This window comes from Triplophysa dalaica, chromosome 22 (assembly GCF_015846415.1).
Source record: "Triplophysa dalaica isolate WHDGS20190420 chromosome 22, ASM1584641v1, whole genome shotgun sequence".
In the NCBI taxonomy this organism is placed as follows: Eukaryota; Metazoa; Chordata; class Actinopteri; order Cypriniformes; family Nemacheilidae; genus Triplophysa; species Triplophysa dalaica.
In genome coordinates this window covers 17,795,700-17,811,957 of record NC_079563.1, presented here as the reverse complement: position 1 = coordinate 17,811,957, position 16,258 = coordinate 17,795,700, and the positions used below count along the sequence as shown (strand labels likewise).

At 40.0% G+C, this 16,258-nt stretch overlaps 1 protein-coding gene across 3 annotated transcripts; it reads left to right on the top strand.

The window, feature by feature from the left end:
* Positions 1-702: 702 nt before the first annotated feature.
* On the top strand, positions 703-16,228 carry zfyve16 (zinc finger, FYVE domain containing 16). Of its 3 annotated transcripts, none has more exons than XM_056736396.1 (18): positions 703-768; positions 1,655-1,756; positions 2,729-4,698; positions 5,636-5,732; positions 8,326-8,493; positions 8,745-8,884; positions 8,969-9,182; positions 9,284-9,406; positions 10,156-10,311; positions 11,842-12,069; positions 12,258-12,340; positions 12,551-12,655; positions 12,738-12,888; positions 13,157-13,237; positions 13,330-13,492; positions 13,709-13,814; positions 13,891-14,067; positions 14,182-16,228. In XM_056736396.1, exons 2-18 carry the CDS (start codon positions 1,687-1,689, stop codon positions 14,338-14,340), a joined length of 4,191 nt encoding a protein of 1,396 aa, XP_056592374.1. In that variant the 5' UTR covers positions 703-768; positions 1,655-1,686; the 3' UTR covers positions 14,341-16,228. The 3 variants fall into 3 exon arrangements, with proteins under 3 accessions (XP_056592374.1, XP_056592373.1, XP_056592375.1); XM_056736395.1 differs by having other exon boundaries at positions 725-869; XM_056736397.1 differs by lacking the exon at positions 8,326-8,493 and having other exon boundaries at positions 725-869.
* The last annotated feature ends 30 nt before the right edge of the window (positions 16,229-16,258 follow it).

Here is a 16,258-nt window from a genome sequence, read left to right as displayed (position 1 = left end):
ATCTAGCTGCTCTGAACAGATACAAAATGAACATAGAACCAAAGAGTCAGTCTTAGTGTTTATGTTTAGTAATTTTCAAGCTTCAACTTGAAAACAGATTTCAGTTTTGAGTACACATATATAAGGGTGTTTTATATGTATTAATATGCTTATTGGCTTGTCATTTTTCATTATAATTTCATTTTACACCCTTTCAACACAACTGCAGCTTTGCAGACTTTATGACAAATCCAAACCTTCTCATGACCAACCTTATCATTCATTCTTTAAATTGACCGCTGTTTTGTATGGCTTGCTTATATATTCTTCCTGGTTGCTCCTTTATTTGATAATCGTTTATATTATATTATATTATATTGTCTTTGTATAAGAATTTAATTGAGCCACTGCCAAAGAAAATAACAATAAAACGTGAATCACTGTATTGGCATATGCTGCCTTTTATATTAGTATATTAGTTACCAGTTTTTTATGCAGTTTACTCATTTGTAACTCATAACATTATTTCTTGTTGTTCCCTTTTATAGTTTTTAATAAAGGCTATTCATACGCTTCTTCTTATTTAATGTATTTGTTTTTTTGGATCAACACATCAGAGACATTACCTGTCTCGCACTGTCTTAACTTCATTGCTATGGGACAATTTGAGATTATATTCTTACGCTTAATAAAGTTATTACAAAAATGCCGCGGCTCCTTTAAGGACGTAGTGCGTCTAGCGCCGGGTTGAAATGGACTCTCGCGCAGACAACTGTGGAATTTACTGAGGTAAAAGAAAGCATTAGCGTGTTGCCAACTGCCAAATACTGTATTATTTCACCTGAATCCAGTCGACAGAACAAGACGACTGAACTATGTCGCTTATTGAGGTAACGCATGAAATATTCAAATGAATCTGCGGTTTATTTGTGTTTGTGTGTGCTCAGATGTTAACGCCTAGCAGGCTAAGCTAACTAGCAGATAGCTGATGATAGCAGAATAGCTTATTCAACTTTATGAAAATATCAAGTTATTGTTTATTACTTATGTTTACTATTGTTGATGTGGGGTTTAGAAGGTATTAATACTATGAGCTAAAATGTTTTCTTAGTTTTTGCGAGCGAGTAGCATTGGGTAGGCAAAAGGAGGACACTAATATGAGTATCATGGACCTTTAAAGATCGGTTTAATAGGAACCGATAATAAACATTATTATTTAAATAAATTATTTTCTTTCGAAACAAAGATTTATACCGCATTCATGCCTTAAGTTAGATTCATTTTAGACAGGCGGACCAATTTATGATATACAGTAGATTATCCACATGTACAGTTTTTTCTTCTAATTATTGTTGCGGTATTTATAATTTATGTGCTATTATACTCAAGAGAGTATTGCATTGTCTGTATTTTACAGACCTGTGTACTTGTGACAATATATAACTCGTAATGAAGAATAGATTTTAAGCAGTCCATTATGTTCTGGAAATAAATAAACAATGTGGTGTTATTTCAACAAATAAATGAAAGGTGCATAAAGATAGTTGCCTGTTGTGTCTCATAATGTGTGTCCGGGTGTTTCATGTACATGTACTTATGACAAATTCTACATACAGTATCCTTATTTTGATTGTTTGAAATGGTTTCGTCAAAGTTGCCCCATTTGTTGTTGCAGGAGTAAGTGAGGTGGATCATACCCTCCCTAGAATGGACAGCTATTTTAAAGCTGCTGTGTGTGACCTGGACAAGCTTTTGGATGACTTTGAACTCAATGCAGGTTGGTGTTCTTTTGCTGTTGAGTAAACCGAAATCAAAACACAGCAATACCTTTAAATATCATTTGCATCAAATTGTATGTATGTGCTATGGTGTATTTTTTATGATTTTTATGCAATGCATTTATATGACTTTTTTATTGTTTCTGCCTTATTATGGCTGTGTGTCCAATGAAGTGTTAATAATACAACAAAGAACAACAGGTGCTCCTCTGGAAAAACTGACTGTGGGTGTGTGTTTGACAGTGCTTTTTTTTCAACTAAAATGGTTTTGTTGCTATGATCCAATATATACACCGAAGTAATGTGTTACTAGTATCTGATTTTGCAAATAGTAGAAAGATGGTATCATTGCCAAGCACATAATTTTACCCATAGCTGTATATTTTTTAGTTCGGCTTGGAATAAATACGTTTGGTGTTTTTAAAGTGTGGTGCTTTTCTGAGCAATGAATTGACGAAATAGTGTGGAGTCAGGACGAAAAAAATTCATTGTTTGAGTCGGACACACAGCCCTTTATGATGTCTTGTATGTACCAGAGCCACTGAGAGAGAGAGGGAGTCACGTCAACTCCGTTTACTCCAATGGAACAGTTTTTTCACAGCAATGGCAATTCTTGGAGGCTCTCAATAGTTCCCAGAAGTTAATAGTAGTAACAGATGGAGCTGCGACTAAACAGTCCAACTGAGATAAAATTCTAACCCATTTAAAGACAAAAGTCATTTAATTAATACAATTTTTTAAGAAATACAGCATTTAAAGAGAAAAAATAACTTCCTGGAACTATCTGAAGGCTCCATGAATCTCGTGGCGCTCCAACATTTTGGACTTCTGTTGACACAACTCTCTCTCTTAATGGCTCTGGTATGTACGTACCTTGTCATTTTTATATGACTGAGATATTGAAGGCTAATGTGTGTAATGTTGTCTGCTTGGTTGTATATGAGCTTAATGTATTTTTTTATTATTTTCAGATGAGATTGAAAACAAGTCTGGCACATTCACAAGCCCATCCTGTCCAGACTCCAAGCTCCTCACTGGTCAACATTTGGGACTTCAAAGCTTTATACCAGAGCAACAAACACAAATAGTCCCAGATCTCAATACCCTGCACTATGGACTTACATCACCGAGTATATCCCTTAACCAAAAAGATTCATATTTAAATGAGCGACCTCTCACAGGTGTGGACCTCCTCTCCTCCGTTGACAACAGAGCCATCACAAGTTCTGCGCCTCCCTGTCCGGATAGGTCATTGAAGCCTGTCTGTGATCTTGTGAATGATACAGGGTCTGCCAACCTCCATCAGGCTGATAGTCATGAAGACTTTATAGAACAGGACGTTACCGAGACACAAAATAATGAAGTGCTGCTAGTGGATTTTGACAGTCCAGTTGTATCTTGTCCAGAAGACATCTCGAAGCTCAGCCAGGGTGAATTACAAAAACATGATACACATGAAACAGAGTGTAACTCCCTTAACTTGCTGGATGTCATATTGCCAGCATCTCCAGATAAGAATTCTGATCCTTATGATTCAAGCAACACAAAGACTTTAGAGAGTAAACAGTCAGACATCCAAAGAACCATTCCTGAAGAATCCAACTCTAATGACCAGACCAGCAATAATTCAGATTCTAATTCTAATTCAGATTCTACAGATGAGCAGATTTTGGCAGCCTGCGATAAGCAGACCGTGTCATTTCAGCCGGACTCATCTGATGCTCGACCTGCTGATCATGACAGCATCAAAAATCCAGAGCGTTCCTCCAATAGTCCCTTCTCTGAGGAGTCTAGTTTGTCATGCTTGCCAATGGCTGTCTCAATGTGTGGAACTCTTGTGTCCTCTTTTGACCCTCAGCAGCCAACAGTGCTTGCAACCATAGATGACGCCGACCCGGAGCAAAAAACAGCCGTTCAGGAAGCTGAGGAGTTGACTCTTCCGTTGCAAGAGCCTGTGAATGTGTTCTCCTGTAGGCCTGATTCCTCACCTGAAGATGAACCTGAGCTAGTCCAGATCATGTCTAACCCAGAAGGATCATCTGCCATCTCTGGTCATTACCCTGGAAGAAACTTTAAACGCACCGTATCGCCGACGGATAAACTCGCCTGTAGAGATTCTCCTCTTTATGGGGAGAGCCCAAATTATTCCTATGAGTTTGGAATCGCGAACGATTACCTTCCTGAAAGCGACCAGACCGTAATGATGGTTACAGATGAGGAGCTAGATGCCTTTTTGATGGGTCAGGGTGCGAAAATGAACTCTGGATCAGCCACAGAAAATCTTGTTGATGATGGTTTTTCCGAATTTAATGGAAATATGGATGGAGACCCCTATTTAGACGCAGAACTTCAAAGCTGCAAAGTCGATTCGTTTGCGTCTCCTGAGAGTGATGGCTCGCTTCAATATTTGGAAGAAAGTGAAGGTTCAAATATTTCTTCGTCTTCTCAGGACAGTAGCCCATTGAGAGCAGACGCCACACCAACTGCTACCCAAGAAACCCTAACCAGCCCTGTTGAGATTCAGTCCGCTTGTTTGCCAAATTATGGAGGGGCAAGACCAAAGCAGTCCAACCAAACCGTGCGGCCCCCATCAGAAAGACACGAAACCACACAAGGTGAAGCCAATATGGCTGATCCCGGTGGAGATAATAGAATGCATGTTTCACAAACTCCAAACCAGAATGTAAGTAACTGTGAACCGCCATCTTATCAGCAATACGAGGCCTGTTATGGTCGCGATGAGCTCTCAGAGCCTCCGCCTTACCCCGGAGAACCACTGGAGGACAGGGAGGCATCTCTGGATCAGCATGGGAATGAAGATGAGGGTCTTGGTTCAAAACAGCCACCTTGGGTCCCTGACTCAGAAGCTCCCAACTGCATGAATTGTGAGCAAAAGTTCACATTTACCAAGAGGAGACATCATTGCCGGGCATGTGGAAAGGTGAGTGTTGAAATTTAATCAACAAGGTCCATATACTGTCGATCTGCTCACTGGTTATTACATAATGGGAAAGGAATGGTTCACCCATGAAAAAATCTGTCATCATTTAGTCACCCTTATTTTGTTCAAAACCTGTATATGACAGTTTCTTCAGTGGAACACAAAAGAAAATATTTTGAGAAATGTCTCAGTGTTTTTGTGTTCATACAATGGAAGTCAAAGGGGACCAGTGTTGTTTGGTTACTAACATTCTACAAAATATCTTTATTTGTGTTCTGCAGAATGAAGACCGTCATACAGGTTTGGAATGACACAAGGATGAGTAAATAATGATAAAAAAATAGGAGAACTGTCCCTTTAAGCTGTTATGATGTTAATGTGGTGAATAGGATAGTTGAATCAAATAAAAAAGCAACCAGATTCTCGTGTCAAAAGCAAATGAGCATTTTTGTAACGTGTCGCTTCGGTCGTGTGACTTTGTAGTAGTTTGCCCTGTGCTTAGTTTTGAAGGTGAATGGAAAATAACCGCAGTGTGAATCAATGAATTAACATACTGCTGCCTTGATTTCATAGGAAATGTCTGTGACACAAATATTTATTTATCTATTATAACCCCGTGAAAGCCTTAAAGCTATAGCCGTTACCCTGAGACAACAAAAGTCTTAATTGTATGTTATGGTGCGAGGTCTCTTGTAGTTTTCATGACGTCAATGTTTTATTCTGCTCTGGAGCTTCTAAAAATAGAGTTGTTTTTTGCTGCCTCATCAGGGTGTATTTTTAGTGCCTATATAGTTTCCCTCTTGAATAGCTGCAATGAAATGAAATGCTGTTCTCTAGACATACTGGGCCCATAAACGAAATGGGCAAAAGGACGCTGGTGTTTCCTCTAGCTTCACAGATGAACTGTTTCGGGTGAATAATGCTGTCTGCTTTGCAGGTGTACTGCGCAGCCTGCTGCAACCGTAAATGCAGACTGAAATATATGGAGAAAGAGGCCAGGGTCTGCGTCATCTGCCACATTACCATACAGAAAGGTGAGTGAGACTTTAATAATGCAATGATGATTCTGTGTGTATCTGTATAAAAATGGGGTGTTGGAATCATTTGAAAGATGTTTTGCAAAATTGCTAAGACAGTTCGTGTAGGACACTGTACAAAGTCAACCCACTGCAAGTGCCGTCCTGTTGTACATACTTCAAGGTGGAATGTTTTGGATGTTGAAGTACTTAACCCAGCTAAGCATGCCGAGTCAGCTTTGAAGAATGTAGATTGATCCTCCCAAAAAGTGTGGACTCACTTTAAATCTCTGTTGCTTTCAAAACATTGCTCTGTTTGTTTGAGCTTCCTGACACAACAACATCCGCTGATCTCATTTCTCATGTCATTTCCTGTATGACTTTCTTCCTTATGACATTTCTAAAATAGCTTTTTTTGTTTTCTCCTTAAGAAAAGGACACAAACAGGTTTAGAATAGCATGAGGGTGAATACATTATTTTTGGGTTACATATCCCCTCTAATGCTTTTTTTTTATATGATTACTTTAAACAAAAAGTAAACAAAAGGGGACATACGCTTGTATTCAACACTTATGTGTCTTTTAAGTAAAGTTGAGGAGATGGCTTCTTCCTCTTGTTTATGAACAACTTTTCTAGAAGAAACACATTTTATCATTCAAGGGTTGATTTAAGGGAAGAGATCAAGGCTTTATGCGTTTGTCCTGTATGGTCTATAAAAAGATCTTGGCCCGTGCTGTGTGGCCGAGCGTGCGGTCCATTTGCACATTAAAAAGGACATTCATCACAGAGCGTCAGTCCTGTGAGTCGGCAGCCAGCTCTCGCAGGGTTTGGTGCAGGGCTGGGTGGAGCCAGGGCCCTGGTGCATGTCCTTGAGTGTGTATGTGTGCGTGTGTGTGTGTTTGTGTGTGTGTGGGGCACAGGACCCACCTGGTGCAGTACTCGTGACACTCTCTCACTCACTCCCTGTTTGAGGAATAGACCCACACACATTTCATCTTCAGGCTTTAGAGGACAGAGCTGCCGTCACCTCCCTCATCCCAGGGCAGCCATTTAACACGACCTCGTTTATCACGCCGCGTTTGACAGGCAGATCTTGCATGAGCATCTCGCTGGAACACAGCTCGGGACAGACGAGAACTCAGCGTGCGTCGGAGGAAGTGGGCCGCTCCCCGTCCGGAATGCGAGATGCTGAAGAATACAATCTCTCTCTCGCTCAGTGGCATGGGGACCACTTTCTCCTCCGCACTGACACGCTCCTGGGAGACTAACATGCAACCCGTCATCAATCTGATAGACGATTTGGTTGGAGTTGAATTGAGATTGGGATGAGGTAAGGCGAACACGGAACTGTTTTGTTGTTAAGAAGCTCTCCTGTGATTGAAAATGATATTTTATGCGTTGTGTCGCTTTATGCAAGTTTTTAGTACAACTTCTAACACGTTGAGTTGTGTCAGAGTAGTATTTTCACATGGTGAAGGACGTTGTGTCTTGGCTTTACTTGGCTTCTGGGTTGCCATCTATCCCAGGGGTTTGATTGTCGTAGCTGTTTCACAGTGAGCCAGCATATTCAGGTTTTTGTGCGTATAGCTGACATGTTTGTGGGTGTCACAGGCAGATCCAGTGTAATCCGGTCGATGAGCATCTATGAACCTTAATCAACATAATGCATAGCAAGCCAGACACAGACACACTGCACTGTTGTTTATCATGAACGTCTTATTTCTACAGTTTGGCGGTTCAATGACCTTCAGTTTAATAACATTAAATGATTGGGTTTGGGTTGTTGTTTTAAACATTAGATTTTTTTTTCGTTACTGCTGAATGGTGTTTGGACTTTGGATCATAATCTGGTTCCTGGATACAGGTCAATAACGTGATGAATAGTTTAAAGGTTTATATAGCCAATATAAAATAAAGATTATAACAATCATTTCTTTTTAGCTTTTATAAAACCTGTTTAAATTTTAACTTTTAAGACCCTGTTAACGAGATTTTCTGATCAGTGGAATATGTAGATTTTTGGGTGCATATGCAAATCTTTGATTTTAAGAAACGAATAATAAATATTTAATACTAAATAAAAATATCTAAAAGAACGCCAGAACTTTAATGTGCTTCTCCCCAACTGTTTCAACATGAAATGTGTTCACAGTGGATTGAAAATCATCCAGTCATGTCATAGGATATTTAATGACAATTTAAAACATAATTTGTAACACTTACAATATTTGGATCCTTTAGTCCTTAAATTAGATTTATGTCATCCAATAAATATAATCTGTTTTCATACGGCACAAAAAAAATATTCAGAGGTATAGACAGTTAATACATCCTGGGGAAAGATTATTAAAACAAATCGTTTCTCTTTGCAATAATGTACACTGGGGAATCGTGCACAATCACACTACGAACATTTATAAAGAAAGTAAAAGGGGCCGTTCATATCCTTTTTAAGTTGTTGAAACCGTTAGCGTAACATCTAATGATGTACCGTGTGCTTTTGTACCATGTCAAAAGCATTTACCCACAGTTCCCTCTGTCTCTCATATTCTTCATTTCACACTGAACCTCATCACTGACAGAACTTCTGCTGATTGTGTCTGTGTGCAGCTCAAGCCCATGATCGAATGATGAGCCCGACTGGGCCCAGTCCCAACCCCAACATCCCATCAGAGTACTGCTCCACCATACCGCCCATGCAGCAGGCCCGAGCCGCCGGCACCCTCAACTCACCCCCTCCCACCGTCATGGTTCCCGTGTCTGTCCTCAAACACCCCGGTAATGACGGTACACACCGCACTGCCAGTTTAGGACAGACAGTGACTCCCACTCTTAACTGTAATCACCTCCTGAATCAATTAAAAGCGTCACAATTTATGGACCATCCATATTATGTAGTGTACACAATAAGGGATCGTGCGTTACAATTGAGTACGTACTCGGAATGATGAAGACTTATGAATGCGGCCTATGTCATTTGGTATGTGGTGAAAACGGTTCTCATGATGGTTCGTCAATTGTTTCCGCAGGTTTTCCACGTGAGCAGAAGCATGTGTGGTTTGCAGACGGTATTCTTCCAAACGGCGAGGTAGCAGACACAACAAAGCTCTCGGTCCAGACCCGAAGATCCTCGCAGGAATCCAGTCCCGTGACTCCAGAACCGCCAGGAGTGAGACAGCTAAATCCTCTTTACCAATAATCTGCATGTCTGATAACGCCGCTTGATGTGATGTATTCATCTGCTGCCTTTCAGTTTGATGGTAACATTCCTGATGAATGTGGGGAGAGTTCTGAGGGAAGATCGGACGGCGCTGCTGAGGTGAGCCGTCCGCCCATCAGGGGCCCGTGGGACTACGCTTTGCTCTGTGGATTGAGCAGCTGTGTTCAGAAAGATGTCAGTCTGGTGCCAGAGGATGACGATGGCTTACCTCCACTGCTCATTACTACAGGAGAGGAGGAAGGAGGAGGTAAGTACTTAGGAATATCGACATGAGAATGATGACATGTTGACGGTCTACAGTTTGTCAGTCAATAGTGAATATATTGTTTTTTTTTTTATTCTTTACAGATTTATTAGTCGAGGAACGACCTGCTGTTTGCCAGATATTGTTGCTGTTGGAAGAGGGAGGACCTCTGCCTCTTACCTTTGTGCTCAACACCAATTTAGTTGTGAATGTCAAGCTTGTAACATGTAAGTATTAAGATCATATTTCAGTTTACTTTTAAAGTGAAAGTTCACCCAAAAATAAACGTTCTGTCATCATTTGAATCCCCTCTTGTCGTTTCAAACCTTTATGAGCTTCTTTCTTCGGCAGAAAACAAAAGAAGATATTTTGAAGAATGTTGTTAACTGGACCCCATTCACTTGCATTGGTTTTGTGTCCATACAATAGAAGTGAATAGGGGCCAGCGCTGTCCGGTAACCAACTTTCTTCAAAATATCTTCTTTTGTGTTCTGCAGAAGAAAAAAAGTCATAAAGGTTTGAACTGACAAGAGGGTGAGTAAATGATGACTGAATTTTCATTTTTGGGTGACCTATCACTTTAATGAAATAGTTCACCTCAAAATCAAAATTGTGTTATTTTTTTACCTCCCCTACATGACGTTCAACATGTTTTAAGACCTCCCGGGGTCTTCGGAACACAAATAAAGATATTTTAGGGGCCTCCTCATAGACATCGTGGTTATAGTTGTTGTCAGCTCCAGAAAAATATTAAAGACATTTAAATTTGTCCATTTGCTAACAGTGGCTCAATTTAATTTTCATGAAGTGATGAGAATATTTTACAAGCGATAAAAAGACCAAAATAACGAGTTTAATCATGTATTCTCCTCTCGTCATGTGGGTGAGTAAAAAATAACAAAATTTTGAAGTGAACATTTCCTTTAAGATGTGAGCATATGCAACCTGTTCATGCCTTGCCCTGTTTGCCTCGTAGATTGTGAGAAAAGATGCTGGTGTATGAGCTCTAATGGTCTCCAGGGCGTTGGACAGAAGGAGCTGGTGTTTATAATCGAGTGTCTCCCAGAGGAGAACAGTTTGCCTAGAGATGTATTCAACCTTTATGTTAGCATATACCAGGATGCACAGAATGGTATGTACAATGTGACGCAAAACTGTTATGAATCAGATTTTAAGAATTCACCCAATCCGATCTTTTTGCTACTGTTCTTGTAAGACTTCTTGATAACATGACCTTTATTTTGATTCTAATGAGCAACAATTAGTTCTCATTTTGGAGTTGTGAACATTACAATATGTCTGCATAGTACATCCCTCTTTTCTTTTTTCTTGTCCTCAATATAACCTTTGTTGTGAGGTTTTATTTGTGGAGTGATTGTCTTGTAACCTGTTCACCTAGAACACAAAACATTTCACGTGTGAATGAGGATTATAAGGTGCTCATATTGGCTTCAGTGTTGCCAGATTGGACGCGAACCGTTGGGATCCTTTTGAACGTGTTAGACCGGTGAAAAAAATGCATTGGGCGGGTGGACAAGATTTGGGCTGCTTATGAAATTAAAACCCGCTCAAGCAGCTTGCCTATTCTTTGCCAAAATGTTCAAAAATAATGTGTAGTGCAGTCATATACACATTATGTCAGCCCTTATTGGTTCAGTTTAACCAATCAGTTCTGGGTCTGGGATAGGGTGACCTGTCAATCAATCTACCATTGAGATCTGATGACTCTTGACTCGTGAGTGACAAGGTTTTGGTACGATAAAGGACCAGATTTTTTATTGACGCGATCGCAATACCAAAGTGGCCCAAATATATGTTGCATGGTAGGGAGAGTAACTCAAATCTCACAACGTGGATTACATGTTGTGACAGATGACTCAAAGACTAATATAAGTTTAACTGAATTCAGTGCACAGTTGAGTGATTTAATAGAAATCTAACTGAATATGCGAGTATACCAATTCTGTTCATCATCACCTCTAAACTGTACAGACTGTAACTTATACTGGCATACTCGTCCTTGATAGCTGCTGGACTTGCTAAATTTTGAATTATATGTTCTGCAATATACAGTATATTTCACGAAAGACGTACTGTAGTTCTGTCCGATGTTAAGGCAACTGTAAAAGGTAAGCACATTATCGTTGCTGCTGTTCCTTTTTGTTCTGCCCTATTAGTATGTATCAATGAATTGCACATTTTTGGCTGCCGTTGTGTGTGCATGAAGTTCATGAACGAGTGTAAAATGCCTACTCATGTTGCTTTTTGATTAATTATAGTGGGCACTTTTTGCACAAAAATTTACAAAGTGATGCATATGGCGTTTGAGGGTTAAAGTCATGGGTTAATTTCTTGATTTTCGCTTTGAAGTGGTTTATGGACATATTAGTAATATGTTCTAACTCTCTTTAATGCATTTGCTATGTTTGATCTGTTTTACTGTTTTTATTTTATTTTGTCATCCTGTCATACCTCGTTTTAAGTAGAAAAAATTGTCATTATCATCGTTGATTGACATTGCAATACATTTCTATCGCATTATTTTGGCAGTTAAAATTTGGGTTGTTTTCTGTTGAAATGGGCGGGTTTTATTGAGCCTTTGAGCTGGAAATTGTCCACCCAATCTGCCGACACTGATTGGCTTTTTGTTTCTCCCCTACAGGGAAATTCGTCGAGCATCTCAGTAACATGACGTTCACAGACAGTTTTCTCGGCAGTAAAGATCACGCTGGTGTGCTGTTCTTTTCTCACACCTTTCAGCCCTCGGATGGTCTGGATCTGCCCCCGGAGGTTTCTTACCTCTTTGGGCTTTTGATTCAAAAGCTGGAGGTGCCCTGGGCTAAAGTTTTTCCCCTCCGACTGCTTCTCACTCTGGGGGCACAGTACAGCGGTACGTCCCATTGCAACTTATTTAAAAACATTCATTGGGACGATGAGGAGGAAAAGACGTAGTTACTCCATGTGAAAATGCATTCTTTTTTTATTCATATAAATAAGCTCACAGTGTTGCTTAGAATCAAGTGCATGATAGAAGCTCCGCCCCCTATGATCATGTGATCTGTTGTTTGTTCTCTGCAGTGTATCCCTGCCCGCTGGTGAGTGTGCGTTTCCGTGAGTCAGTATTTAAAGAGACGGGGCACACCATCATGAATCTGCTCGCAGTACGTGTTCATGTTTCATACTCACCAAAACTTCCTGACTGTTGTAGATTTTAACATTTCAAACAATTTAGTTGGTCTTTTAAACAATATATGAAACATTCTTTTATGTGTAAAGCCTAAAAAGTTATGCAAAACAACTTGCCAGGTTTCTTCAGACTTTTTTTTGCAACTGAAACTCTTTTCATTCCTGTGTTTGGCTGGTTTTCACAGGACCTGAGGAATTACCAGTACAGTCTACCCGTTGTGGACAGCCTGCAGGTGCATATGGAGATGGGCAACAGTTATATCGAAATCCCCAAATCCCGGTTTAATGAGGTCAGACTTGAACCTGAATCGTGCAGAGCTCATGCTCCAGTATCTTTGATGTCATTTACGTTGTGTTTTCTGACTGTTGTAGATGCTGAAGGTCGTGAACTCCTCCAATGAGCATGTGATCAGCTTCGGCGCATGTTTCAGCACTGTGGCAGATTCTCACCTGGTCTGCCTGCAGAACGAGGACGGAAGCTACCAGACGCAAGCTAACAGCATCCCAGGAAAGACCAGGAGAGGTTTGTGAACTGTTACACATCCAAAGCTGAACATCTAGTCGCAAACACATTTTATCTTCAATAATGCTTGATATTTTCATGCTTCGTTGTTTGGGCCTTTGGGCTATAGCTCAATTGGTGTTAGCAATGCAAATGTTGTGGGTTCGACTCCCAGGGAACACACAGATATTGATAAAAAAAGATTAATGTTTGATTGCAGTATAAGTCCCTTTGTGTGTGTTAAATGTTTTTACTGTATTTCTTACTGCTCACAATCTTGTCTTCACAGTGACTGGAGCTAGTTTCGTGGTCTTCAACGGGGCTCTGAAAGCCTCATCAGGATTCATTGCAAAATCTAGTATTGTGGAGGGTAAACTTTCAAACAGTACATAAACTCGCTCTGTTTCTGCTGACTAGTCCTCGGTGATGTCATCATGCTCCATGTCATGTTTTTATGTTCAGATGGGTTAATGGTGCAGATTCCTCCAGAGACCATGGAGGGTTTGCGACAGGCCCTCAGGGACCAGACTGACTTTCAGATACCTTGTGGAAAAGCAGATACGGAGGAGACACGGGAAAACGTGACCGTGCGATGGGTTGACTGGACTGCACCCCCCAGCACCGGGTACTAGAGATTCATCTTTTACATGAATTTTACACAAACAGTTGTGCTGAATAAATCAGTTTTTGTTAGTCTTCTGCACCACGAGCGTTGTTTTTCGAAGAGAACAAATTCGATTCTTACACCATAAGGAGTGTGAACAAAACTTGGCTTTGTTAGCGTAAGGCTTAAATGAAACTTCCTGGCTCACTTTTTTGATGTGTTTCCACGCATTTGCAGAGTCACCAGCCCAGTCGATGGCAGATCTCTGGAGGGCGTGTCCAGCATCAGGGTTCAACAGGACTCCGAGTTTGAGCTTGACGGCCGGAGCATCAAGTGCACTGAGGTGAGTTGGCATTCGGCCAGTGTCAGTTGACTTCACACGTCGTCCTTCGGTCTTCATTTCTTGTATCCTCCATCAGGTCTTCTATCTGCTGAAGTCCCCAGACGTCTCGCTGCCTGCTGTTCTCACGTCATCCGCTCAGTTCCAGAGAGAGATCGCCACGGCCAGTTGCGCTGCTCTCTGTCCGCACCTTTCTGTCCTTATGACCAATGGAATCAACCATCTCGCCCTCAGAGTCTCCACAGACTCAGACATGGTACAATGATTTAATGGATCATTTAAACATATTCAGTCGGGTTTGTTAACAGCGCTACTTTTAGTCAGTTACTGTTATTGAGATTATGTTTCAATTGACGTTGTATTTTTGTAGGTTGAGTACCAAGCGGGGTCTGCGGGACGTCTGCTCCCTCAAAAGTATATGAATGACTTAGACGGGGCCCTGATTCCAGTTATCCACGGAGGAAGCTCCAGTGTCCCCCATCAGGCCATGGACATGGAGTTTTTCTTCTACATCACTCTGAAAATCTGAGATGTCTTCATTTGAAAGCTGGTGGCTTATAATTTATATCTATAGTCTGCCAGTGGGACCTTTTCAATGGAAAGCAGTGAACTTCAGGTGTGGAGAGATCTGATATTTGAGAAGGTATAGAGGGTTTGATAGATTTTAAAGGACTTGAAAAAGCACTTCGGAGAAGTGGAACCATATTCGAGATTCTGGTGTATTAGATCAATCAAATAAAAGTTGTGAAGATTTGGTGAACACCGGCAGTCATCGGTTGAAAGCATCTGTTAGTTGAATGCTGTTCTGAATAGCTGAATTGTTTTTGTATGACTGATGTCAGATATACCAAGAATTATAACCGTTATTTGATCAGGCACACGGCAAACATAATGCATGTGATGCACTGCGTTTATAAGTCTGTGTTTCCTGAGCACGAATTGTGAATCTGCGGTGCGTTTTCGCCATCTTTCAGAAGCCAGTGTTACCGTAAGAAGTGGCTTCAAGCCTGTTGACGGGTTCATATTAAGACCCCAAGTACTGATTCTTGTACTTTCTACGTACAGAAACGGATGCTTTGTCATTTCTCTCACTTTATGAAATACGTCGAGGATAAGAAGCAGTTTAAATTGTAAAGATGAAGTCATCTGTTCATTCGATTAAGCTTTTATTAAGCTTGAATTCTATTTTTGGATCCATGTGTTGACTAAAGGTGATATTTTTGATAGTCTGCAATTCTAGCCCAAACCTGACAGCAGAATTGAGCTTATAGCTCAGTGTGACGATCACAACATTGTTAGTTGTTTCCTTTAAACAGCATAAAAAAACGAAGAGAAGTAGGGAATGAAGGATAAACACATCAAGACTGTATCTATATAAAGATTTATTTGAACATTTATGTGCTTTTTCCACAATACTGCATTGATTGAAGAAAAAGTAAAAACAGATCAGTCTATTAACACTACACGTTTCGAGGTTGCCATCAGCCCCAAATGTTCAGAAGGGTCCTGTCATATCTGAACCTTTCATGTTTTGCACCATGTTACTTATAGGGGCTGCCAAACGTCTACACTTCACTACTTGCTTTATAAAAATCATGAGAGTTCTGGACTGATTTTGATCGAAAGATGCTGGATGATGGTCCTGATCTTAAGTAGCAGTTTTATAAATGCAATAAAAGCCTTTTCTCTTATTATGATTAAGCGGACTGAGGTCCTGCACATTTATTATCAGCCTAAATGAATTTACAGCTGTAAAACAAAGCTGCAAAAAATATTTGTTTGAATGATGATGTTTCTGAAGTTCGTTTTAAGTACTGCTTTCTGACAACATTCTAGATTCAATTCTTGGATATAAAAAATGCACTTTTACTGTGGTTGGAGAAATGAAAGGCAGGACGAGTGATTGTTGCGTATTTTTATTTTATGTATCCTTTGGGATGAAATACAATATAAACAGTGATAAATCATTTTATTTGATACATTGAGTTATAAACATTGAGTGATAAATTGACATTTTAAACAAACTAAATGATTCTGCAGCTCTGCCTCAAACCAAATGCGCATATATAATGAATACAAATGTTCAAAACTCATATGATTGTCACCGAAAGATTAAGATTAATGTCTGTGAAATGAGTTTATCATTTTGTAGGCATCTCACATATGATCCCCTGGTTGCAGTGGAATAGTTTGGGAGTCAAGTTATTTTCTCACTGTTACAGATTAATTAAAATCATAACTATTAAGTATTTTGATGCTCTACAAAAAGCTGTTAAGATGTACCAGTGTGCATAATGTATATCTATTTATTCATGAAACCAGATTTATTTGATAAATTGTCTGGTGTGGGACCTAAGGATGTTCTTCAAACATTCATTTATATGTATCTCATATAGAATAAAATTTTGATAAATATGTACACTTGTCGTCTCATGCTCATTTATGAC

Excerpts from the sequence above, each read along its gene's own strand:
- zfyve16 (XM_056736396.1), top strand. The coding sequence starts at position 1,687 with ATGGACAGCTATTTTAAAGCTGCTGTGTGTGACCTGGACAAGCTTTTG. Across the intron at positions 8,885-8,968 it reads TGACTCCAGAACCGCCAGGA|TTTGATGGTAACATTCCTGA; the intron begins GTGAGACAGCTA and ends GCTGCCTTTCAG. Across the intron at positions 13,238-13,329 it reads AAAATCTAGTATTGTGGAGG|ATGGGTTAATGGTGCAGATT; the intron begins GTAAACTTTCAA and ends TTTTATGTTCAG.